We start from the raw sequence: 26,155 nt of genomic DNA, 5'->3' as shown, positions 1-26,155 counted from the left end.
AAATCCACAGATGTTCAAGTCCCTTATATAAAAGGGTGTAGTATTTGCATATAACCTACACGCTGCCTCCCATATACTTTAAACATCTCTAGATTACTTACAATCTCTAATACAATGTAAATGTTATGCAAATAGTTGCTGATGCCCAACAAATTCAAGTTTTGCTTTCTGGAACTTTTCTGGAGGTATTAGATCAGCATGATAGCAGAGGGAACTAAAAAGGTCCTAAGTTAGTCTGAGGGGTTGGTTGGAGAGGGTGCTCTTGAGAAAGGAATATTTAAGTAGTGACCTGAAGAATGCATTGGGGGTAGTGGTGAGGATGGCAATATTCCAGGGAGAGGCAACTGCACATGGAGAGGCTTTGAGGCAGGTGGGAAGGAAGTGGTACATTTGAGGAACAGAGTGAAGTCAGTGTGGCTGGAACTCAGTGTGGGAGAGAGTGACAAGAGGGCAAGAGTTGAAGGTTAGGAGGTGGGCAGGGGCCAAATCATGGGGGGGGGGTCATTGTAAAAACGCTGGTCTTCATGTCAAAAGAAGCGGGAAGCCACTGCAAAATGGTAAAGAAAGGTCTACCAGGGTCAATCTGAATTTTAATAAGATCATACTCGCTGTAGTTAAGAAAAGATTTATAAAAGGTTAGAATGGAAGCAGGAAGCCTGGTTAGGAGGCCACTGTAGTCATCTATGTGAATGATGACCAGGCTGGGAGCAAAGAAGGTGAGGGAGGTAAAAGCTGTTTTCAAAATTCAAATACTAAATATGCTTATCAAGTATAAAATAAAAACATATCATTAGGATGTCTTAAAAAAAGAAGCCAAAATGTGGGTCAAGGACTTGAGCTCACTTCCTTCATTTGTATACAGCACTGGGTAGAACCCTAAGAGAACATCATTGTAGTTTCCAGAATATAATGAGGATATGGAACCCTAGAGCTTATCAGCAGGTTGATACTAAATGGTTAAAATGTTGAATATATGTAGAAGAAACAGTTAAAGGAAATGAGCTTATATAACCTAGAGAAAACTGAAATATGACTTGATCCATTCACTAAGAACATTCTATGGGCTAGGCTGGTGGTTTCTCAAACTTTGCATGTGTGCAAATCAACTGGAAAGTTTGTGAAATCTCTAGGCCTGATCCTAGAGATACTGACTTCAACAGGTCTAGGGAAGAGTCCAACCAAGGCTCCCCACATCAAGCTCATGGTTCACCATGCACATGGTACTCCAATCGCTTGTCTGAGAGGTGCTGGGGTCCTGCCCTCAAAAAAGTGAGACACAAGTCATAGGCCCATGGGTCCAAGACAGTGGAGGTGGGTGGAGTCAAGCAGGAGGAATGCTCAAATTTACCTGGGGAATTAAGGCGGGGTTTGGGAAGAGTGGTCAAGGAAGGCTTGGAAATAAGTCTTTAACGGTATAAAGGATTTTTCACACCTACAAGTCTTCAACAAAGCACAATACAAAACTGTACCCAAACACTGGCTGTCACCCCTGATCTCAGGGCACAATGCTTTGCAGGCCTGCTCCACTTTTCATCTGAAACATGTAAAGGAGTTTCATGTTGTTTTTTATTAATATAATTTAATTAAAACATTTTCTATATTAGCATATTTCAAGGTATAAAGTCTTGTCTACAGTCATATTTTCTTCTGCTAAAATGAACTTTTAGTTTACCCCCATGCCTCAATTTCTGGGACTGTATGTAGCTCATGTATGTTGAATGAATGAATGAACGAATGACTAGATGAAAATATTAACGCAAGAAATAAGGTGGTATTAGGATAGTACCAGATTTCCTTATCTAGAGATGTATTTTTAAAATGGCAAGTTTTTCACTTAAGTATGTTTCTGCTTTTAGGCAGTATAATAGATTTTAGAAAACCTCTCCAGTAACTCTTACTCTTAGGACTTCATGAAAAGCTTAGTTTTTCAAGGAACTTAGTTAGAAATTAAGAGAACCTACCCCAGTCTGTCCTAAAACCACACCAAGACCAATTTCCCTCCCAATGAAAGGTCAGTAAATAGAAACTTTTAACTCAACATAGAGTCCAATAGTATATTAACACTTACTTTAGAAGTTCAGCCGGAAATGAACACATGATGAGAACAATGTTAACCATAAAGGAAGCTACAAAAAGGGACAAGAACTTTCCAGACCAAAGTATAGCAACAAAGACTAGGAGAAATGAACAGCTTTAAAAAAAAAAAAAAAAAAAAGATAGCACAGCTATGGCCTATGAAGTTCAGGAAGGTCTATCAAAAGATCCCTATCTTCTGAAATTCAAAATGATTTTATTCTTCTGAAACATATCAAAGACCAACATGTGACTTCTGTGATGAGAATACCAGGAATAAATCAAAAAAGCAAATTTATATCCTATAAAATCAAACGGCCTACTTATATAAAGTGATCAAATCTCTCTGAATTTTAGGATGTGAAATAGTTCAAAACCCAAATTATATAACATTCTTCTTCTTCCATAGTCATGGTACTATTTCAGTGTATATTCACATTCTTCATATACATTTATTTTTATTTAAAATGAATTTCCTGGACCTAGAAACTTAGACTGCAAAAAAAGTAATTTATCCAATGACAAACATCAGAGTCAATAAAAAATAAAAATTCCCATCTCCTGTCCTCTTAGCCAAGTGATATTTCTAATGTTTTAAATTCTCTTACCCACAGGGAAAAGGTATTACTTATTAAATGAGGTTTAAATAGAGGATCACATTAATCTAATTTCCCCTAATCTTCTATAGACATTCAAAGAATCACAGAATGAGAAATAAAAAAGGGACCATACAGAGCAAAACCATCCCCTCTAAAATATCCCAGACAGATGGAAGTGTTGGAGGGAAACTCAAAGACCTTCGTGTGCTATAGTTACTTATTTAATTGGCTTCCAATTTTCAAGTTCTGTGAGGACACACAGTGGGATTATCTTGTTCACTAAACATCAAGCATAGTGCTTAGAACATAGTAGAACTTCAATAAATATTTGCAGAAGGGCTGAATTAATAAATCTCTTCATCCTGCAGAGGAGAACACGTAGCTCAGACAAGTTAGGCGAACGGCCTTGAGGTTCTTCTGGTCTCATTGGCCAGGGCTCTTGCCACTCTACTCATTTTCACCCATGGCCATCAAACCCTCTTCAATAAGGGAAAATCCATTCTACTCTGGGCATTTCTGTTACTTTGATCCAGTGGAATTACACAAAGTAAGCCTATTTTCTCTTCTAAATGGCAGCCTTCAAATAATGTGGAGACGACTTGTGTCCTCCCTATTCCAGGTTACATTTGTGTGGCATGGTTTTTAGTCCTTTCACTATCCTATCAGGTGTCAATAGATGTGGTTGTTTGTTCTTCCAGAGCAGCATCCATAACCGACATCTCCAGGTGGGGTCTGGCCACAGTGAGGATGTGTTCTCTTCTTTCTGGACCTGCTTTGGGAATGCATTTGGTGTAGCCACAACAGCACAAATGCTGGCTTCCCCATGGCTTCATCTGCATGCCCACATGAGCATGAGACCAGAAGAACCTACCTTCTATATTTGCCTTTAATTTTCTGAATATAAGTATAGTCCTATCTATTAATCCCTACTAAATTTCACCTTGTTTGGTCCATTCCTCTAGCTTGTTTCAGAATCTCCATTCTCTCATTCAACATATTAGCTGTCCAACCTAGTTTTGAGGTAGCTGCAAATTTGATAAGTATGCCTATGATATCTTTATCCAGGTAATTATTGTCCTATGTGGGCAAATAATAAAAATAGCTAATCCTTATATAGCACTTACCATGTGCCAGGCCCTGTTCCAAGCCCTTTTAACCCACTTCATTCTTACTACAAACTTCTGGGGTAGATGTGATTATTTTCTCACATCTGAGATTTTTAAATGGAGGTACAGAGAGGTTAAGTAATTTACCCACAGTCACAGAGTTAGTGAGTAGCAGATCTAGAAACTCAGCCAGTCTGATTCCAGAGTCCTCGCTCTTAATTACTAAAGTGTGCTGCTTCTCATTGTTATCATGTACCTTTACTGACAACATTCTAGGCTGAAAGGAATCCATTAGTCAATAATCCTTGGGTAAAGCTGCCAATCATTCACCATTCACAAAATGACATAACTGAAGTCTCTGATAACCCAAGTTTCTCTGTCTTGAGGGTTTTGCCAAATGCTTTTCTGAACACTAAGCATGGATCTGACTTAACTGCCTAGTAATCCCTCATTTTTCCTTTGTGCATTTTCAACCAGACTACAAAGTCCTGGGGGTCCAGGCCACATCTATGCTTGTCTTATATCTCCCATCTCACCTACTACCTAATGAGCACATAACAGAAATTCAAGTTTTATCTTTGACAGATGGTACTAAAAAGCTGAGGTGATGTTCCCCTGAGATTAATTCTGCAGGAAGTAGGAGGATAAAGTTTAAAATGCCGGAGTGAGGAGAGACACCCTTTAGCACTTGAGCTTTCAAGTTCTCTACAACAGGGATTCTCTGACATGAACTCAAACATGGATGTATGGGTCTCCAAACCAGTGGCCATGATGCTTGACCCCTTTGTCTCTCAGTCCCATCCAAGCCCCCATACCCTTTTTGGGGGGTAGTTATTCTAGACGTCTTTGAAGAGCACAGCCTGCACCTCACTCCTACTTAGATATCCTGAGGTGCCCGGTAGAGCATGTGTGTGGTGTACATGAAGGGTTTAATAAATGCTTGTTGAAATAAACTCTCCACTAAAACTCCACTTAAGGATTTTACTGTCAGCAACCCCTCTGTGGTCATATTCAAGGTTGGGGAAATAAAACTTAGCCCTCCAGCATGTACAAAAAACTAACTAACTAACTAACTATAGATTACTTCTCTGGGAGATAACAATCAAATACACTCAAAACCAAAATAACTTAGACAATACAAAGTGAGAAGGCCACAATGGACTCAACAATTCTCATTTATCCAAGCTATTTATATGTTTTGAGGGGCATAGCTGAGTCTTAATTGTTTTATTCTCCTCCAATTGGCTACTTGCCTATTCCTTAAGTCAAATAAATCTGCACTGTGTTTACTATCCCTAGTAAGTGGGAGACAAATTTGAAGATAGCAGTAAAGATACCATGGAAAGTCAATGTCTTTTTACTTCTGTCTCTCATTGCCTTAGGAGATCTGGCATTTTGGCTACTAGAGGATATCCTAATTTTTCACACGGGAATCAAAACAGATTTTTGGCTATGCTAGAATTTGCTTTTTCAGGAGCATAAGTTATAAGTTGTATAACTTTCCTTCTTGGCACTTGAAAGCCTACAGACCTTTCTTTACCTAGACTCACATGCACAACTAGTTCCCAAATTCAATGTCTCTTTTTCTTAAGAATTGCCATTCTGCATGATTTACTCTGAGGCCAATAAGTAAGTAACTATGCCCAACTCAGAAATATTGCTTACTTCCAGACTGGTGGCTATTTAATGAATAATTAACCACTCCATACTTTCTATCAGGGATGCTTATATTACCAGGGTAAAGGTATCCTTTATGTCTAAACGATGTCATAAAACAGGCCTTTGCCAGAAAGACGCCCTCATTTATCACATGAAATGCCATGTGGTATTAACAAGGTCAATACTGTTTGTTTAATATATTTTGCTTTCATAGGGGCTTGAAATGATTTGTTTTTGCAGCTGTAACAGAGTTAAGTTAGGGATTTAGCTTCAGCTTAGCTAGTTGGGCATATATAACCAGGGGCTATTCATTATCTGCCTAGAGGCCTTTGGTCATCTTCCCACAATTTACAGCAATCTTGGGGTGCTGAGTTACACCACAATCAGCCAGGTTCTATCCTAAAATAATCAATCTTGGCTTCTCAGGAACTGAGGGGAGATTAAATAATTCAAATTTTTATTTCTTATTCCACAACACCTCCAAAACACACACACATGTAAATGTTATTAGTGCACAGCTTCTTAGTTGAAAGACTAGCTTCAGACATCCGTTCCCACAAATGAGAAACTAAAAAAACAAAAACAAGAACACTTTTCTGACCTTAAAGAACCAATAATCAGCCCTCTTACCCTTTTCTCTCTTCTCACACAGCTGTTCTGCCTTAAATGGACCGGGGGAGAGGAGGAAATTTGCTCCAAAGATAAATTTGTCAAAAGCATGCACTACAGTCCTCATTCCTCACTACCTGCTTGTGAATGTCGGCTGGGAGCAACTGCTGAAAAGCTTGGGGTGGAGGGGTGGAGGGGTGGCGGGAAGCAAGGGGAGAGAAGAAGGGGAGAGAAGGGGCGGGGCAAAGAAAAACTGGAGTGCAAAGCAAGCAAAAAGGAAATCTCACACTCACACTCAGACACACACACACTCACACTCAGACACACTCACACTCACTCACTCAGACACACAAAGAGAGGGAGAAAAGGCTCCCCCCACCTCAGGTCCTAACAACATACTTCTTTATCAGAGGTTCATTGTCAATCAATTAGCCGAGGCAGCAGGGGTCTGTGAGGTAGGGGGCACCCGTGGAAACAATGGGCAGTCCTGTTGTATTACTATTTAATCACTTTTGCTAAATAAATAGAGCAGCCCCAAGGTGCTGTCATGTCAAGGGAATTTATAACAAAAAAAACTTCATTTTTCATTGGTCATTCCTTTTCTCCCTTCAGGACAAGAGAGGGTTATTACTGTAGCCTTAAGTTCCATCTTTGTGTTTCTTGCCTTTGATTCCCACTCGGACCCTGCCACTTTCTGGCACTAATTTGTCAGGCTGAACAAAGAGAGGATTTGTACCTCCTGTAAGGTCTCAATTAGGAATGGCTTCTGCTGTATTATGTGCCATTCAGAGAGGACACAATGCCGGTAATTACAGGAATTTGCACTAAATGGCTGAAGAATTCACAGCAAAACTCCCCCCCTTCCCCTTGGGCTTACCCCTCCCAAGGGCTGGGGGGAGAAAAAGGAAAGCAAAATGCTCTGAATGCCAGAGAGATGTAATTACCAACAGCAGTCCCAAGAGGTTAAACAGCAGCCGAAGGAGTAAAACCATAAAAACTGACAGTGTGAAATGGTGGAGGGGATCCCCTCAGCCCACTGTTTTCTTGCTGTCTCTTCCGTTAACATTTTCAATTTCAGTTCAGAATCAGGAACACTGCCCCACAGTGGGCTGTCCGATTTCACCTTCAGATTGCAAAGCAGTAAGACACTTCAAGACCGGAGCTTTGCATCTCTTGTAGCATCTATTAAAAAAAGGGCCTGGGCCCTTTTATCACAATACTCAATTGCTAGGTTTCTTGTTTGTTGGGAAATTAGAGGAAAAAATCTGTATGTATTAGTGCCAAGAAAACCATGCATCTATTGAGGGGAAATAGATATGTACACATGTCTTATTCCGGAAGAAAACCGGGCTACTGCCTTATAATTGAATTTATACGGCATTTTGTGAACAACCTCATTTAGAACCACTTACAGGTACATACCCCATAAATATTTTAATAAGCTGCACAGTCATTTGTTTTAGCATTAATATTTTAACACTACAGATGCCCGCCCCATTGCTGAACATAATTTTGAATCCCAACCAATGACTTCATTAAAGAAGCATTCCTCATTTCCTGCTACAGATGTGTTTCTGTAAAGTTGTGCCAAAGCACCAGCAAATTAATTGTTCTTAAACACCACTTTCCTCACGTGCTCCTCTGCTCAGGAACGTTCTGGGACTTCAGGGTCAAACGTGAAGTTCAACCTTATCAAACTGCCCTTTTTTTTGTAAGGTCAAAAATGACTGTCTGCAATTTCACAGAGTTCCACACGGCACCACCTCTGACAGCTCTCTAATCTGACCTGTGGGCCTAACTTCCGCAGCCCAGCTCACAGTTGCCATTTGGCATTGGTGATGTGAGCATCTGATTAGTGTCTGTTTTTCCCAGGGGACTGCAAGTTCCATGAAGGCAGGGACAGGGGACCACGTTTGCTTTCTCGCAGCACTGACTCGTCCAGGTGCACCTGAGTTTGGGGCATGTGGTCAGAAACTCAGCGCACAATAAATGGTAGAATGAATGGAAGAACGTAATTTTCAAAGGCATGTTCTCAGGAATAAGGAGCAGCAAATATAAAGGCCCTGGAGGCATGAATGACCAAGGTAGGTTCCGGAACAGCAAGAAGACCACTGTAGTTGGGTTTCCTAATACAGGGCAGCCATGGATCTGGAGAGGAAGCCATGGAACAAACCACACATAATCAAATACAACTATAAAAAGTTCAAGCACATGTTAAGAAATACACAGTTATGCACAAGCATGTATTTTTAAAACCGTAACCTCAGGCATTTGGGGATGGTCAGAGTCCATTTTCTCTGCAAGGGCTCTTTAAGTTTCAAAAAAGGATATAGAAAATTCTTCACCTACAGAAAGAATTTAGCGAAGTGAGGCCAACTGCACTATTTTGTAGATTTAAAAGCCAACATTTGTGGCTCCCCGAAATAGCAACTGAATGACATCATGATAAAGAGCTGCTCAGTGCAATCTTCCACTTTTAAAGTTTATTCATCAAAAATATTTAAAGGGGGAGGGACTAAGTGGACATAAATACTTGTAGTCTAAAGAGGCTCACTTAAACCATGAAATACTGTGAATTAGCTTCTCCCTAAAATGATAAAGCCAAGATTCAACTAAAAACGATTTACTGGACTTTTTGACAGTTTGGGAGGTAAACATGCTATACAACCAGATTTTTCACTTGAATGTGTGTTTTTATGAGGATGAAAAGTTAGGGGACACAAGTACTAAATGACTAAACAGCTGGTTTAGATTAACTGTGTTTGTGAGAAACATAAATCAATTTTTAAAGTTCCATCTGCTATAATAATCTTTGATATAATAAACAGCCTCCCAGATAATTTAGAAAACATTCAGAAGTTTGCTTACCAAGTTTTGATATTTTTCTTTTGAGACTCTGCCCCCTACAGGAGATGAAGTATTCCTACCTGAGGTAGGAAACCGGTATTCCAGGCGTTCTTACCCATAACCCACGTGTACCACAAAGCAACGGAGCGTAGCCGTTTCTGATGGAAGAGGGGGCACTGAAGTGAAATTAAAAATTTCTACTTGAGAGTCAGCCGCACTATACAAATTAGGACTGACTTCTCCCCATGCCAAGTGAGAAACCTACCTGTGCCCCATCAGAACTCCGCATCAAAGCATGAAGGTAAAAGCTGAGCAGCAAAGGAGTTTCAGACTACATTGCCCCTGTCTCCTGGGTTCCCTATTACCACCCATCCCCACCCTATTCTCCAGCCAGCTATTCAGTGAGCACCTGATTCACACGGCAAAGGGCAGCATCCTAAAACACGGACCCTAAAGCAGCTGCCCCAAGTTCTACCCCAGCCCATCATGTGATCCTTTTCCTACTCTTTTCCACTTAGCTACCTTCTCCCTGTCTCTCCTACTCAACTTTCTATGCCTTTTTCCTGTTTTAATTTCTCCATCTGCCAGATGTGGTGGACCCGCTGAATGGTACCCTCTACCTGCATCTCTCCTTCCTCTGAGTGTCAGAAATGCTACTCAGGTGGTACAGAATGTGGGCAGGGCACACTCCATCAGGAAGCAAACTTAGGAGAGGAGGGTGAAGTAGGAGCCAACAAAGGGAGCATCTTTTCTAACACCTGAGGCTTTTCTTGCCTCTTTTACTAGAAAGTTTCCCAGTTCATACCCTGGTCTCTACCTTGAAAATGAAGCTGAGCTGTTCTCCCTGATTCCAATAACAAAGCAGATTTGTTGCCCCTCTCAGCAGTCTAAAGCCACAGGAGTGTACCATAATTCCAGCATGTCCACAGAGTAAGCACTTATAAATTATTGTTGAATGGCTGAACTTTGAAATATAATATATGCACTAGTATAATAAGACACTGAAATGTCAATAATTTCTAAAAAACTGTGCTAAAACCAGCATCTCCTTAGTTCAAAAGCATTTTCCAAAAGTAGCTGGCTGACTTAACACAAGGTCACTCATGCCTGCACACATACGGCCCTCACCTAGTACAGCTTCTTTATCGGCTCGGGGTTGCTGGTCTCTCCCATCCCACCCTGCAAGTATCTGCTTCCCAGTTACCGAGGCCCTCCAGACAAAGCAGGGATGATTTACTTCATCTCCCCTTTGGGTAAATTATTTTTCAGTAGTAAAGGCGATCATCATAACTAACTTAAATTCAAAGTTTCACTGTGCCACCACTATTTGGCTTTTCAATGCAGGAACAAGCACGAAATTGAAAATTGAGTCTTGACTGGTGGTGAGTTCCCTGTTCATTTCTAAACAACATACTTAAGTCTGATGCACTTGAATTGAAATTTTCCAAATCAGGCTTCCAATTAAAGCTACCTTCATGGTAAATTTCTTGTGACAAATTGTGGGGTTTACTGAAATAACTTGATTTCATTTACAGGAGATATATAGACTTGGTTTAGTGCGGGTTGTTTTCTTTCTGGTTTACTGTCTGGGGGAAGGTGAGAGGAATGGTGAGTAGGGGAGAGAAGCAGTAACAGGGTTTTAAGAACTAACAGATGACTGCCTTGGCCTCCACCTTGTATCTCACCCCCCACAGCAGTTCCAGTAGCCCCAGACTTCCCCAGGATGAGGCACCGGCCCATCGTGACTCAGAGGTCATCTGCTGAATCATCTTAGCCCTGCTCTTAGCCACCTCCAGGTTTTCTGTCAAGGCTGACTTTCTGGATTCTACCCTAACAGGGTTTGACAAGGTCATGATCAATGACAGTTACTGACTACAGACATTTTCCTCGCCTAAGGAGTGCTAGTACTCAGCCTGGGGCTTGAATGTCTCTTAGGAGACAATCTGTGACATCCACATTCCCAGTGACCTTTATTTAAGAAGGCTGAGGAAATGTCATCACAGCAGACTCAGCAAGCCTAAATTCTAGCCTGGTATGCTTCAGCCAAGTCATTCTGATTCAGTGGGTAGATCAGAGCTGCTTCTACTTACTTCACCAGCATGGCATGAAGACGGACAGATGGTTTAATATAGCAAACTCCTTAAAGGAGAGATGCCTTTTAAACAAGAGGTAGCTAGGACTGGTCTCTTGAGGGGATTTTTAAAGTGAATTCCAATTGTGGGATTCAGGATTATTCTTTAATGAGCTTTAGGCTGAAAATATGTTTCATACCTGCACATTTGAAACTCTGAGCAGTGAGTCCTCGTTCCAAAGACAAAGTCGTCAGGATGCTGAGGAAGCTGGTGGTCACAGACTGGCGTTTGTTCTTCCTGAGTTCATGCCCACCCATCTGATCCTTGGGTTTGGTCCTCAGCGTGACCTGCAGGTTTTGTTCTGAACTCCTTGCCGCATTGGCAGCTGTTTTCAGAGCCTCCATCCACTCCTGGGCCCTCTGCCGGGTCTCAGCACGGAGGCGGAGGACATCTTGGGGGAAAATGACTTGAAAGCAAGAGTCACAGTCATCCAGGTTGTCCATCTGGACGGCCAGACACACATCCACATTGTAGCTCAGCAGGGGATCCTCGTCCAGCTTGCCAGGCTGAAAAGCCATCAGGTAGGCCGGGCTCAGGACAAACGTAAATGCCTTCCAGTTGTTTTGGATGGTCAGCCTGTACAGCGTCCCCGATTTGAGGATGTTTTGGTACTCTTTGGGGCTATCCAAGACAGGGGATGGCACGAGCAGCTCACTGGATTTCTTCTGCAAACAACGATTCTGTGGACAGTCGACATGATGACCGAGCCCCGGTGAGTCAGCCAGCTCCTCTGGCTGTCCCATGTAAGCAGGCCCGGCGGCGTGCACACCTTCCCAAAGCTTCTGCCCCCAGTCCAAAGCCTCCCATGGCGACTCTGCCTTTAGCTGCAGCTGACTGTTGTCATACAGAACAGTATCCACCAGCCTGGCCTCGAGGTTGCCCAGAACAGATATGCTCTGGAAGTGTGACAGCTGGTACGTTCCACAGAGGTTTTGATTCCCACTGCTGTCGAGGCTGTAGAAGTATAAGCTGTAGGGGGAGAGTTCTGCGTAACAGCTTTGCCAGTAACTGTCATGGTCCTTCCGAATCTCCAGGTAACCCTTTTTCAGAATGTTTGGGAATGCCTCCTTGTGTTCTAGAAAGAAAGGAAAAAAAAATAAAAAGAAGCAACATATTAATATGAATGAACTGAATGAGATGAAAAGGCAGGTGCCAGAAACCAAACGGATCAGGGGTTGACATCCTTCTGGCTCAAGAGTAAGTACTGGGGAGTGGGGTGTTGGGGTTTCATGGTCAATGTGGCATGCAGAAGTCCGTTCGGAAAACAGAAACACCGAGTGACTGGGACTATGCCACGTGGGCCCGTGAAACAACTGCGCTTTGCCAGGATTTCTTGTTTTCTAGATGACGTTCTACAGAGTACCAAGTACGAGAGAGAGAAAGTTCCTCCTGCCACCTGACCTAACTCCCTGCTAATGCTCATCTTTCTTTAGGTAGGTAAAGCCAGGAAGGGCCAGTGGAAAGACCAGAGCATGAAGTGCACTGCACTTCTCATAAACTCCTGTTTCTCAGATGCCCCCATCAGTCTTCAAGGCCAGGCCATGAGCCTCCTGGCTCATAACCAGTTCTGCAGCCGTGCCTCGACTACTCACCTCTTAGATCTCTGCTTGGATAGCAGTTCCTCTCACCTCTGAGCCTGCTTATGCTGTTCACTCCGCTTGCAATGCCCCTTTCCCACCACTTCCACCAGCTATGACACACTTACTCTTCACTCAGCCATCCTCTCTTCCAGAAAGGGAGTTTGTCCCGACTCTCCCAACCCCACTCCCTCGCCTGCACAGACACATCCCTCGGTCAGTATCAGGGATCCTTACTATATTATTCCTCTCTAATGGGCTCTCATCAGTCTGTATTATAAAACAGTTTATAATTTTTAAATTATAAAAATAATTTATAATTTTTAAAGAAGTGTGTCTTTGCCACTGGTTTGTAAGCTCCACTGAGGACAGGGGCAAGGCCTGTCCTGTCATCCTTATATCACAGCACATAGTGTAATGCCTGGTACACAGTAGGTACTTAGTAAGTACTTGTTGAATTAGAATAGAAATAAAGCTTCTACTATAATGTCCAGCATATAATAGGTATAATTCCCTTCCCTTCTCTTGCCCTGTGTTTCACAAGTTCATCTGGTCATGCCATCTTTAATCAATGATTAGCTGCAACAGATACAAATTTCATACTGTAATAAAAGGGGACTGTCACTTGGGAGATGTCCTGATACTTTCAACAGGCACGAAAATGAGGGAGCTCTCCTCCCTAGTACAGCTTTTCATTTCTGAGATGTTTCTCAATCTTTTTGCTGACACACGTCGGAGACAGTCATAAACTAATTGAGTCACTCCCTGAAGAAGAGAAATCACATTCCCAAAGGGTATGATTTCTGATCTTGGCTGGAGAAAAAAAAAAAGAGTAACACAGATCTAGATCTTCAAATAGCAAAAACCAAAAGAGAAAATGAGAGAAATGCAGCAGAGAAAAGCCAGTTTTACCTGCTTTACATCTCTGCTCCTGACATTCATCAGTATTTCTGTGGTAATTCAAAAGCCATTAATTTCTTGCAACCCACACTAATCTCTTTGCAGAGAGAGATAATGGATGCCTATTCTCCGTTTTCTTTTCTGATAATGCAGTAAGAGAGGCAGTGCTGCTAGAGACACTGATGCCGCCTCTCCTCCTCTCATTTCCATCAGGTGCCGATGACAGTTCAACCTTTTCCATAATAAGACCCATAACCTCGCGTCCCTCCATCCCCATCCCTCCTGTGACCTAACAGCTCAGGCATGTATCCCCGAATAAAATAAAAACCATCTCTCTTGCTTTTAGCTAGGAATTTTCCTCTCCTTTTCTTTCCTCCCTGAGAGCTTTTTACAACAGCTTCCACGAATTAGAAATTCTAACTATAATTGGACCCAAGCCAGAAGCAAACCTCACTCCTTTCTGACTGTATAAGCTAGGGTGGCAGATGCCAGCTTGGGTGGACTGAATAGAAGTCTAACAGGGAGTCTCAAAAGTTCCCCCACCTTCTTGCTGCAGAATAAGGTAAAGAAGGCACTGTGTTTCAATATCTTCTCCCCACCTCGGCTCAGCCCTCTCTAAATAGGTATGTTAAATTGAGATAGAAAAGAGGGGTGTTAATCATAGGAAATGGCCCATCCTTATAGGCTGCAGTTTGTAGTGTAATTTCTTGGAAAAGAAGAGAACAGATGTGATCAGGAAACTATTCTCAGCATGTATTCCTTTCTGGAGGGCCTGTTTATTTCAAATCTTATTAATATGTTGTGTGTGAAGTATTAATTATCTGACTGTAGAGGGCTGGAGAACTACCATTTCTCTTTAATCTCTAGAGGCTACTTTCTACTGAATCTGAAGTTTATTTTGAATATTTTTGCTATTGACAAATCAGAAGTTATATACTTAAATCTAAGCTTTCGTTAATTTACTATAGTTCAACTTTTTGTTTCCCCGGACCATATTATTTCATCACATACATTCTTCTAAAGTGTTCCATTTCACGAATGAACAATATGACCTCTGTCTTAATTAATATCATAAATGGTTCAGGTAGAACAGCTGACAAAGATTATCGCCGTTTCCCCAATGAAAATAGAGAAAGGTGATCAAAATGAATCACTGTGTCTGTAAATTTCATACTGAAACCATAAGAGAGTAATTCCCTTGTGAAAAACAGCGAGAAACAAAAACATAAACAAAAAGAACTTGAGAACTCTTTGCTTCCCCACTGCTTTCCACTGTGGCTAGTTACAAAGACCTGGGTCAGTTCCTCCTCAACAAAGACCCCTTTTCCTTCTCCCCCTGGTCCCACAGTACCCAGCGCAGTGGCTTAAGGACAAAAATTGCTACTGATTGACGAGGAAGAGGGGATTTTTCCCCCTCATGAACCTCATTCATTTCTGTACTGCCAACCCACTGAAGAGTTCCTCTTTTGCCATTATTTCCTCTTTCTGTTCTCAAAAAAGTTCCCATTCTCAGGCCACCATCTTAATCAAGATCTTAAATGGGCTCCCATTTCAAGTCCTCCCCCCGCACCCCACCATGTCACACTCAGTTACCGGGGTAACCTTTCTGGATCACTCATAACCTTTCCCATGCCCTCCTCATCAGCCCAAAACCCTGCACAAGTTTCCTGGTGCTACACAATAAAGTCCAAACTCCTTAGACTGGCCTTAACACATTTTCTCATGGAAAATTTCAAACACAGTCAAAGGCATGGAGAAGAGTAAAATGGACACCTGTGGGCTCACCCCTTAGCTTAAAAGTCATCAGGTTTCCGCTATTCTTGTTTCCTCTTTCCCACTCCTCTCCAAATCTTGCTTTTTATTGTTTTTTGTTTGTTTGTTTGTTTTTGCTGGAATACTTGAAAGCAAATTGCAGACATTTTATCATTTCTACTGTAAATATTTCAGGCTGTATCTCTAACAGATAAGAATATATATATATGTATATATATATATATATATATATATATATATATATATATATACCAGTTTCACACCCAAAACATGAATAATTCCTTATCCAATACCCAGTCTGTATCTCATTTCCCCAGATTCTCTCAAAAACTTTCTTTATACAGATGGTTTGCTCGATTTAGGTCCATACCTTGATTTGGCTGGTAGGTCTTTTAAGCCTCTTTAAATCTATAACAGTTCCCTCTTTCTCCATTTTTTTTTCATGCCATGTATTTATTGAAGAAATTCATTCCTTTGTCCTGTAGAATTTCTCATTTGGCTGAGTGTATCCTCATGGTATCAGTCAAATGCTCCTGTTTCCCAGGTTTTCCACCAACTGCTATTTACTTTTTTTTTTTTTAAATATTTACCTATTTATTTGGTTGACCGAGTCTTAGTAGCGGCAGGCAGGCTCCTTAGTTGCAGCTCGCCAGCTTCTTAGCTGCGGCATGTATGTGGGATCTAGTCCTCTGACCAGGGATAAAACCCAGGCCCCCTGCATTGGGAGCAGAGTCAACGACTGTGCCACCAGGGAAGTCCCTCATCTGCTATTTAGATCTCAAGATCCAGTTAGGGTTTTTTTTTTGTTTTTTTTTTATGCAAGAATATGTTACAGGTGGTTGTCCTACTTGCAGGGATATGGAGATTGATTCGGAGGTTCAGATGATGTTAGCCTGACCCCTCCGTTTTGAGTTTCCCCAGGGACCTTTCACACTGCAGCCACTCTCTTCCACTCCCCACCCTCCAGCCAGGGGACTTGCTGTAGCTTCCATTACTGGCCCCTCCCGACCTTCAGGCATTTTCTCTCACTGTTCTCCCTGCCTAGATTTCCCTGCATCTCTGCTTGTCCATGTTTTCATCATACGTGAGAGCTAGTATAAAATCTCACCTTTTGGGCTTCCCTGGTGGCGCAGTGGTTGAGAGTCCGCCTGCCGATGCAGGGGACGCGGGTTCGTGCCCTGGTCCGGGAAGATCCCACATGCCGCGAAGCGGCTGGTCCCGTGAGCCATGGCCGCTGAGCCTGCGCGTCCGGAGCCTGTGCTCCGCAACGGGAGAGGCCACAGCAGTGAGAGGCCCGCGTACCTCAAAAAAAAGAGGCCCGCGTACCGCAAAAAAAAAAAAAAAAAAAAAAAAAAAAAAAAAAAAAATCTCACCTTTTCCTGAAGCCTTTCTTTGTCCCCTCTAGTTGAACACAACTGTCCTCCTCCGAAGCCCCGTGGCTCTATGGCTACACCACCCTGACGACTCATATTTCAGATACTATTTCACACTCATCAAAAATGTACTAAGTTATATAATAAAAGTATTCCAAGAAAATCAATAAGAAATGATTTAAAAAAGTTTCTGCCTCCACAGCCCGGCACCCACAATCCTTCTGCCCAGACTGTAGAGCGTTTGATAGGAAGCCTTTAGACAGTATACATATGTAATAATAATATTACAAATAATAATTGGGCATGTTCACATATATTAGCATATGTAATTAAAATGTGCTTCTATTTGGGTTACTTTATGCAATTCTGTTTTTTAAAAAACCAGCATGTCCCAGATCACAATAAATGAAACATTTAGGTAAACATTTAATTTACCAAGAAAGTCTGAACTGCCTGAGTCAACACCATGAATGATGTCATAAGAATAGGACTTCAAAGATCAGACAATAGTTTAAAATGAAAGATAAAGAGCAACGTTTTAACATTTTCAAAGGACTCAAAAGCCTATGTGGTGTCAGTATTCCAAATCAAAATTATCTAGGCAAATTTAAAGGAAACATTTAAGTTCTTACAGCCAGATGAATAAATGTGAAAGGAAGCCGAAGTAGAGAGTGAATGGAGTACCATGATGCTACAGAATCACATTCTGTCCTAGACAAGCCCAAAAGGACTGCCCCTAAAAGTTCAACAGATTTATTACATTTCCTTTGCCCTTCATCATCTTTCTTTTCAGTTTCTCTACAGGTTATCTAGGCTATTGTTAGCTAAAAGGATAGATGATTTTAAGATCTGAAAGCCTAGGAAACAGGATTTACAACTACACATGGGCTCAAAACTAAGGGAGCAAAGCAATTTGACACACATTTACTGAGTGCCAACTATGTGCAAAGTAGAACACTAAGCTTTATTGGAGACCCAAAGACTACAGACGTCCTCAAGGTGCTTACAATTCAGTTTTGGCAAATGACTCTAATAGGAGGCTTCCAGGTCAATGATAAAGGAGGAACCATAGCGCCACTTCAGAGCAAAGACACTTCTATGATTTGGCTCTTCTTCATGAATGGCCAGTGCCAATGACCTGTACTCAACCGCTACTGTCTCTTGACTTCCAGATCCCATCCCCAGCCTCCCAGACTACAGTGCCACTTGGTTCAACCTCACCTCACAGCTCTGACCCAGGTGCTGCCAGCACTACATGACAGCCTAGAGCATGGGAGAATGTGACTAGACTCCCTCAGATACAGACAACCTGAGAACCGTCTGTCTACTCACTGGCCAGCCCCACTTCCTCCTCCAAGACTGCACGCTTCTCTGGGGTTAGTTACAACCTCTAGGCTTCAGGACTCAGCCCTAGTCCTCAACTCCAAGTTCTGGACTTCCCCTCTTACTGAATGGCCTGCTCTTAGCTCCACGCACCCTCGGAGTAATAGCCCCTTCTGGCACTGTCTGACGCAGACAGGAGGCAACTTTCACTGACTGCTACTGACTGCCTGGAACCCTGTACTGAGAAAGATGCTGAGGCCACATCCAGACTCAGTGGGGAAAAAGCACCATGACGTCACTGAGGTGGGAAAAGATACATGTTATGTATTTGCCATCTGGTTTTAGGATCTTTACAAACACAGGTCCTCCCCCTCCTTGATTCCAGAGACCTAATTCTCTCTTCCACAACAGTAACATCCTAGACCTCTTAGACCTCTTCATCACAAAGTATTTTCCAACTTCCAATGCGGTACTCCTTCATTTTCCTTACTCCTCCACCTCCCCTACCTTCTACTCCATCCTTATAAGGACCTTTAAACATGAAGCCCTTCTACCTCACCCCTTAAAGTCTCTTCCTTGTTTCACTGGACTCCTTCCTCTAGACTCTCTAGTCAATAGTTAAAACTTGTTTGCTCAGACTTCCCAGATTTAAGCACCAACTCTGGATCATTACCATCGTCTATTTAAGACCAGCATGCTTGAGGAAGACTCAGAAGTATTGACACAGGTATGTTAGTTCATTTCAACTGCTATAACAAAATACCATAATCTGGGTACCTTGTAAACAACAGAAATTTATTTCTCACAGCTCTGGAGGCGGGAAGTCTGAGACCAAAGTACCAGCTTTGGTACTGGTGAGACAAAGCTTCCTGGTTGATAAAAGGCCATCTTTTTGCTATAACTTCACATGGCGGAAGGGGCTAGGGAGCTCTGTAGGGTCTCTTTTATAAAAGAGACTAATCCCATTCATGAGGGCCCCACCCTCATGACCTGAGCATCCCCAAAGCCTCCTCTTAATTCCGTCACTTCAGGGGTCAGAAGTTTAACATATGAATTTTGCGGGGGGACACAAATCTTCAGCCCGGAGCACCGGTCAAACATAGATTCATGTTGCTCAACTTCTTTTATAGCTTTAATCCTGACAATTCATTCTTTTATTCATCTCATGGATCCCAAACACAATCCAAGAACAATTTTTCCACATCTTCTTTAGTCTTTTCAAACTGCAAATTCCACCATCTCTTTGTGTACCATAGGGAGCTCCTTTACATACACTATACTTGGCTTCACTTCAACATTACACTAACCAATATCCTATACAAGTAAGACAGAGCACAGTGGTTAAGACCACATGTGCTAGAGCCAACTGGCCTAAGTTTAAATGATAATTCTGACCTTACTGGCTGGGTAACCCTGGACAAATTGCTTAACCCAAGTCTCAGTTTTATCATCTTTAGAATGGACTATATTAGCACCTACCTCATTGTACTATTGTGAGGAAGAAATGAGTAACTCTCAGAACGATGCCTGACACATCTTAAGTATTCAATAGATGTTCCCTATTTTAGCTTCTGGTCTCACAAGAAGCAGCTTCTTGCCTCCTTGTTAAAGCTAACCCTTCCACCTTCACTCTGTACCTAATTCTTTCCCTCTTCTTCAAAACCTCTTCCTGTATAACATCTGAAAATTACCTCTCTATGGATCTCTTTTCCTCTTGTCTTCTAATATCCTAAATATCCTTGTTGTGTCTATTCAAAATTATTCACTTGAACCTACGTCTTCTATGGCTCAATCTGTCTCCTTCCTTCAGATTCCAGATTCTTCTAATGCCTCTACTTTCTGTCCCGCACAATCTGGCCTCTGATTATTGCTGACCTCCCCTCACATCATCTCACATTTCTTCTCTCACTCCAGCCAAAAGCCTCTCATGGGTTTTGAACAAGCCGAGCACTTTCTGGCCTCAAGGACTCTGAAGCTGCTGTATCCTAGGTTTGGGACATCTCCCCCCAGCTCCACTGATGTATTCAACTCCCTCAGCTTTTCACCTCAAAGGTGCCATCCTCAGAGAGGCCTTCATCCCTCAGCACCTCAGTTAAAGGGCCCCCCCTCAGTCCCTCTCTATCTTACAACATTGTTTTATTTCGTTCAAAGAACTGCTCCTTGAAGACAGAGACCTGAATGTCTCTCTCCCTTTGTATTCCCAGTGGCTGGCTCTATAAGTATTTGTCGAATGTATGCACCAAGGACTAAGCTAGAATCGTGGAAACACCAGGTGAATCAGACAGACCCTGTCAACAGTTTACAGCCCAGTGACAGCCCTCCTTTCTCTCTCCACAAGTCCCACTTTCTCTTTCACCACAGTCGCCCTCATTTGAGTCCCCATCACCTCACATCATGATGACCGCAGAGCCTTCTCATTTCCATCCCTTCAATTCTTTCCATCTACCAATCCACCCCACGTACTGTTAGGGCCTGAGGGGACCCAATAAATAGCATCACTTTTTTTCACCCAAGTTCTAAACCAACTGAGATTGACAGAGGGTAGTCAGACGCATAGAAATCAAAACATGAGCCAGCTGGAGGACACAGCTTAGGTGTGTAGCACCCCAGAATTCCACAGACTCACCAATGAGTCACCCGCAGCACTGGATCAGCACAGGCTCCCCTCCCAGGGACCACCCATGAAAGGCTGATGGGTGGTGGAGCAGGCCTAGAGGAGCGGACCAGAATCAGTGCTTCCTTTAGAGGCTGAGTTACACATGCCTGGTTCCTCTCCTAAAGTTGCCCATAAGTTACTCCTCCCCAGGGGTGGAGTGTGCAAAGGGAGGGAGAGAGGCCAAGGGGGCCATTCTAACTGATGAATCTTTACATGGACACAAAAAGCTATAGGGAAGGAGATTTCCTGCAACCCACCCCCCCACTACCCTTGGCCACTGCCAGCTTCCAGACTTTCTGTAAATTATCCTTTTAATCTTGACTCTCAAGAAATTTTCAAGTGCTTCTTGCCAAACATATCATGTTAATTCTCTCTGTCTGGCTTTGAAGGTCCTCCATAATCTCAGCCCACTGCTCTACAAAATGTGGTCCTGTTCTGGCTTAGCCTCTGACCACCCCACACAAAGCCTGTGTTCATCTCCACGTCGGCTGTGTGCTCAACCCTCAGTGCTCAGCTGGAACATCCTTTCCTCAATGAAGACTCCTCTGACATTCTAGACCACAATCAACTCTCTTTTCTTTACATTTCTGGTTAATAAAACAGTTTTCCAAGTCTATCTGTTTCATGTTATTATCCAACTGTGTTTAAGCCAGAGACTAGGGGGAAATTAACCAAATTTAGGTCCTTGTTCTCATTAGAGGGCATGAGGGAAGTGAAATTAACAGTATGCACATCGATCATGACACTGCCACAAATGTCCATAGCAAAGAACATGAAGAGAATGATGCTACAGGAACCAAAGGGGGGCTGTGTTTTGTACATTTTCAATATGGTATATAAGCCCTCACACAGTGCTGGCCACAGTAGTGCTCACAGATATTTTTTAACTTATTCTGGTAGAAATGAACTAGGCTCAAGTGATATCTCTTCTGTGAGTTACTTTGGAGATCTTTCTTTATGGGTAAAAGAGAATATCCCATTTGTTTTTTCCCTTCATTAACCTAGGGGAAAAGACATATCTGTGCAGGCTCTAGAAGAAAGAGATCCATAACATATCTAGCTATGTATTAGCTAGACACACCAGCTGGGGATCTTTTCCATCTAAGTTCTTTGTGCTATGAGCAACTGTGATAGTGCATAAGTCAACACAGACCTGGTCAATTTCACTTCTCAAGTGTGAACCTGACCAGGAGATCACAGACCCAACCTCTTAAATTCAGAGGTTTTCTGCCTTCTGTGACAAGGGTAATTTCCAGTGCTTATAGAACTCTTTGACCCAGAAAACATTTCCAAACATCAACTTTCAAATGATGCTCACTCTTGGCCATCGTGAGCTTCTCATTCTGTTTCGTTAATCTATACGAATTAAGTATAAAAGAATCTCTCATACTTAGGCCACCAGATTTTAAGATAAGTGGCATTCCATTGCTATATCTTTGGGTAACACAGAATCATAGAAACTTAGAGCCAAAAGGGACTAGAAATCTCATCAGCCCAGCCCTATCTGAAGCAGAACCTGTCAGGTGCCTCCAGCCTATCAACTGTCTGCCCCTTATTTACCAACGGAACCCTAATTTTGTTCAGTTGTGGAGATGGCCTCTCCCCTGCCCCACAAAAAGAATCATGATTTGTTTAACCCAATCAGTAACCGCATTTTCCTTTGCCAGAGATTGCTTTAGGGGAAGGCATGCAACCCAGTTCTGGCTGCAGACGAGGTGCTTTTGGGGTCCTCTGGGAAGAGACCCAGAGGAAGTGCCCTGCTTTCCCTCCCTGACTTTGGCGGCCGATATATAGCCTTGGGACTGCTGTAGCCATGTTGCATAAATGAGGGAGAGAAGAGACACTACCAGTATACTGAGGATAGCAGAGGAAAAAGATGAAAAGTGCCTGGGTCTTGATGACCCTGGGGCCACCAGAGGTAGGTGTCCTTAAGTGTTCACATACAGTGTTTGATATTCACTAAGTGTCCAATAGCTATCTGTTAGATACGTGAAAAAATAAGATGATAAATGGCCTCACTGTTTATGCCACTTTCAGCTGAGTTTCTATTACTTGCTTCTAAACACATTCTAACTGATTTAACAGATTTGGAAAGAGGTTCCAGGAAACAAAGTGACTTGGCCAAGGTTATACCACAGAGTGTGCAAGTTGAGAGTGGAACTCCAACCTCCAGACTTTCAATCTAGATGACATTGTGCTTTAACTGTGGTGGAGGGGATGAGGTCTAAGCTTCCTCAGACTTGAGAGGCAGTATTAGAGCGTGGTTATGTGTGGCCTCCAGAATGGGCTTGGCTTGGGATCCTAGCTCCACCACATACTAGCCAGATGGCCTTGGGTGAGGTTACCTTCTCTAAGGCTTGGCTTTCTCCTTTGTAAAATCAGCAAAATATTAATCTCTTAGTCTAACACATTAAACTATTATTAATATTAAATAAGATAATGGATGAATATTTCTTAGCACAGGTCTGGGCATAAAGTTAACTCTCATTAAGTGATAGCTCTTATTGACAATATTAACACTAATAAGATTCATTCAACTTGACTCAGCTTTAGGTAAGAAAAAATGAAAGAGAGGCCATTTTCATTCTGGAAACAAACAAATAAAACAGTGCTGTCCTGATTTTCCAAGCACCAATACATAGAGTCCAACCAAACACCTTGCATATGCTCATACCTGATATGATAGAAAGTTATCTACAATACAATTCATTTTATCAAAGAACTGCCAACCTAGTGTGGGAGATGAACGTACAAGCAATTACCTATAATGTGCGGCAGAATAAAATGTGCTATGGAAACATAAAATAAGAGAAAAAAAATAATTTTAATTTAAAAGAAACACAAGAAACCGAGAACAAACCAGTGGTTATCAGAGGGGAAAGGGGTCAGAGGAGGAGCAAGATAGGTGAATTAGAAGGATTAGGAGGTAAGAACTACCACGTATAAAATAAATAAGTTACAAGAATGTGATGCATGGTACAGGAGATACAGCCAATGTTTTATGATAACTTTATGCAGAGTATAATCTATAAAAATAGAAAACAGGTATGTTGTGTGCCTCAAGTTAATATAATATTGTAAGTTACTTATACTTCAATTTTTTTTTAATGGAAAAATATGGAAAGGTCTTAGGGATGATGTGGCATTTGAACTGGTCCTTGAAAGAAAATGGAGGATTCTGAAAAGTGAAGAAGACAGAGAAGGTATTGTGGGTGAAGAGACATCACGAGCAAAGTCCCAGGAGCTTGAACGCACATGGCACATTCAAAACTAGCACACAGATGGGGTGAAGAAAGGTGCAGGTGATAAGCTTGGAAAGATGGGAAAGATGCTTTAGAAAATTTACACTTGATTTTGTAAACAATGGGGAACCATGATTCATTTTTGAGAACAGGGTAGCACGAAAAGATCTGTGTTTTAAGAAAGTAACTCTAGCAGTTTGTGAAATTAGTAACTATAGTTCTCCTTAGCCAAGAAAGATAAAATATATTAACAGAACAACCGCATAAAAATGCCAGACATTTCATTTTCAGAGTTCCCATATACATTTGTTAGGAATCAGGATGCGGGCTGGCAATGAGCATGTTGGGTTTCTGAAAAATATAACCAATGGAAACTATACAACCATATAAAATCAACTTTCTGTGACCTATTTTAGCAACTCCTTTGCACTGACTAATCTTGCTGAAGGGTGAATCAGAAATTCAGCAGAGCCCATGTCCTGGTGACCTCACTTGTTCTAAGCCCGTAGGAATATTCCCACCTCTACTGGCTCCAAGTCTTTTGAGAAACATCATAATTGAAAAAGCAGTCATTTTAGTATAAGTCCCAAATTTGGCTTTCTTTTTCTTTTTTTTTTTTTCTTCTCTAGTGAAAGATGGGGAAAAAGGGAATCAAAACAGAGTAACATCGAACTCCAGATAAAGAAACCATACTGCCATGGTTTTTCTAGCCCTACAGAAAAACTCTGCTTGAGACCTTCTCCTAAAGTACTCAGCACAAGAAAAACAGGCAGAGGGATGGTACCAGATCACCAGAGAGTGAAACCGACTGAAACAAAAGCCCAGCTGATCACTGCCCTTGCCAAGCAGATGAAAATGTGAACACAGGGAGGGAAAAGTCAGTCAGATTCGGGCAGTCTGCTGAGTTTCAGAGCTCCATAGCTAATGCCAAGGAGCTCTTCTAAAACTTTTTTATTTGAAAAATTGCAACAGCAGTTCATCCAGAAGTAGAGTCACAAGGCACGTGGAAATCCTTCTGTGTTACCTAATTTCAACCATACATATATTGCCATCATGACCTTCCATTACCTCTCTGACTATAGTAATTGGCTCCCACACAACCGTAAGTCAAGGTCAGTTCAACAACATCCTGGAATAATATCATTTTAGAGTTGGGAAAGATTACAGAGATAATTTAACCTGCTTCACGAGTTTACAAACCAAAGGCAGTAGACAAGTGATTCTTCCAAACCTACATGGTGAGTTAGGGGTAGAGCTACGATACAATGTTTGCAAGTCCTTGCTGAGTGTTCTTTCCATATAGCCTCACCTTCCTCTACCATGTGTATATACTTAGAGGGATGAAAGAGAGAGAGAGAGAGTGTGTGTATATACCTATTTTTCATATTGATAACATATCTAGTGTCCACACGTTCTTGTGGCGTTTTATGTTCTTACCTTAATATATGTTTATATTTGGATTGTAATTCTATGGTGTTAGGATCCCATTTTTTTATCCCACAGGAAATTCCCTGCTGCCTCTGGCTGTATCATTACTTAGTGAACAAGAACAGGGTAACAGCGGTGCAAAGGGGGAAAGGGTTAAGACAGATACTAGTCAGGAGCATGTCTGTACAGAATGAAGATTAGTGCTAGGACTAAAAAGGAGCCATTCTGGTTGCGGGATCAGGGCTAGTTCTCAGTCACACCTCGCTACAGCTGCCTAGGGCATGGCAGACCCTGGGATGGCAGAAGCAAGGGAGCTGGTGCTGAGGAAGCTTCGGTCTCCACCACCTACATTGAGGTTCTCTAGAAATAGCTGCCTTTGAAATGAGGTGATGACTGTGTTATTTAATGGATGGGTACATCCTTTCATAACGTATACATATATCAAATCATCATGACGTACGCCTAAAATGTCGTACAATTTTGTCAATTATACTTCAATAAAGCTGAAAAAGATAAAAAAGAACTGCTGTTGCCATCTCGCCTTAGATCTATTCCTTCCCCATCAGTTTATGACCTAACCCTTTTGCTATGACTATTCTATCCTCAGGTAATGCAGGTAGTCTTAACTACATTGGATTCAAGCTATACTCCATCCACCTAGTAGGACCCACTTGCAGTACCCTAGCACTTAGCATAGTCTGTTTTCCTGAGGCAATGAAATCTCTAGAATGCATTCACAGGCTTCTGAGCAAGACTGAAAAAGGAAGCCAAAGATGGGGCAAAACTCTGAAGCCTTCTTTCCGTGGTCACAAACCCAGAGGGGTCGGTTCACTTATGCTTTTCTGTATGGATAACGTT

At 42.0% G+C, this 26,155-nt stretch overlaps 1 protein-coding gene across 7 annotated transcripts in view; it reads right to left on the bottom strand.

Moving 5' to 3' along the window:
• The window catches only part of PLEKHM3 (pleckstrin homology domain containing M3), a 190,089-nt gene that overhangs the window by 134,351 nt on the left and 29,583 nt on the right, over positions 1 to 26,155 (bottom strand). For all 7 annotated transcript variants that reach the window (XM_032636960.1, XM_032636953.1, XM_032636959.1 and 4 more), the window contains one exon: positions 11,165 to 12,100. In XM_032636960.1, the coding sequence (XP_032492851.1) occupies positions 11,165 to 12,100 (936 nt within the window). The remainder of the gene's footprint in view (positions 1 to 11,164; positions 12,101 to 26,155) is intronic.

The sequence above is a fragment of the Phocoena sinus genome, chromosome 7 (assembly GCF_008692025.1).
Source record: "Phocoena sinus isolate mPhoSin1 chromosome 7, mPhoSin1.pri, whole genome shotgun sequence".
In the NCBI taxonomy this organism is placed as follows: Eukaryota; Metazoa; Chordata; class Mammalia; order Artiodactyla; family Phocoenidae; genus Phocoena; species Phocoena sinus.
This window is presented reverse-complemented; position numbering and strand designations above follow the sequence as displayed.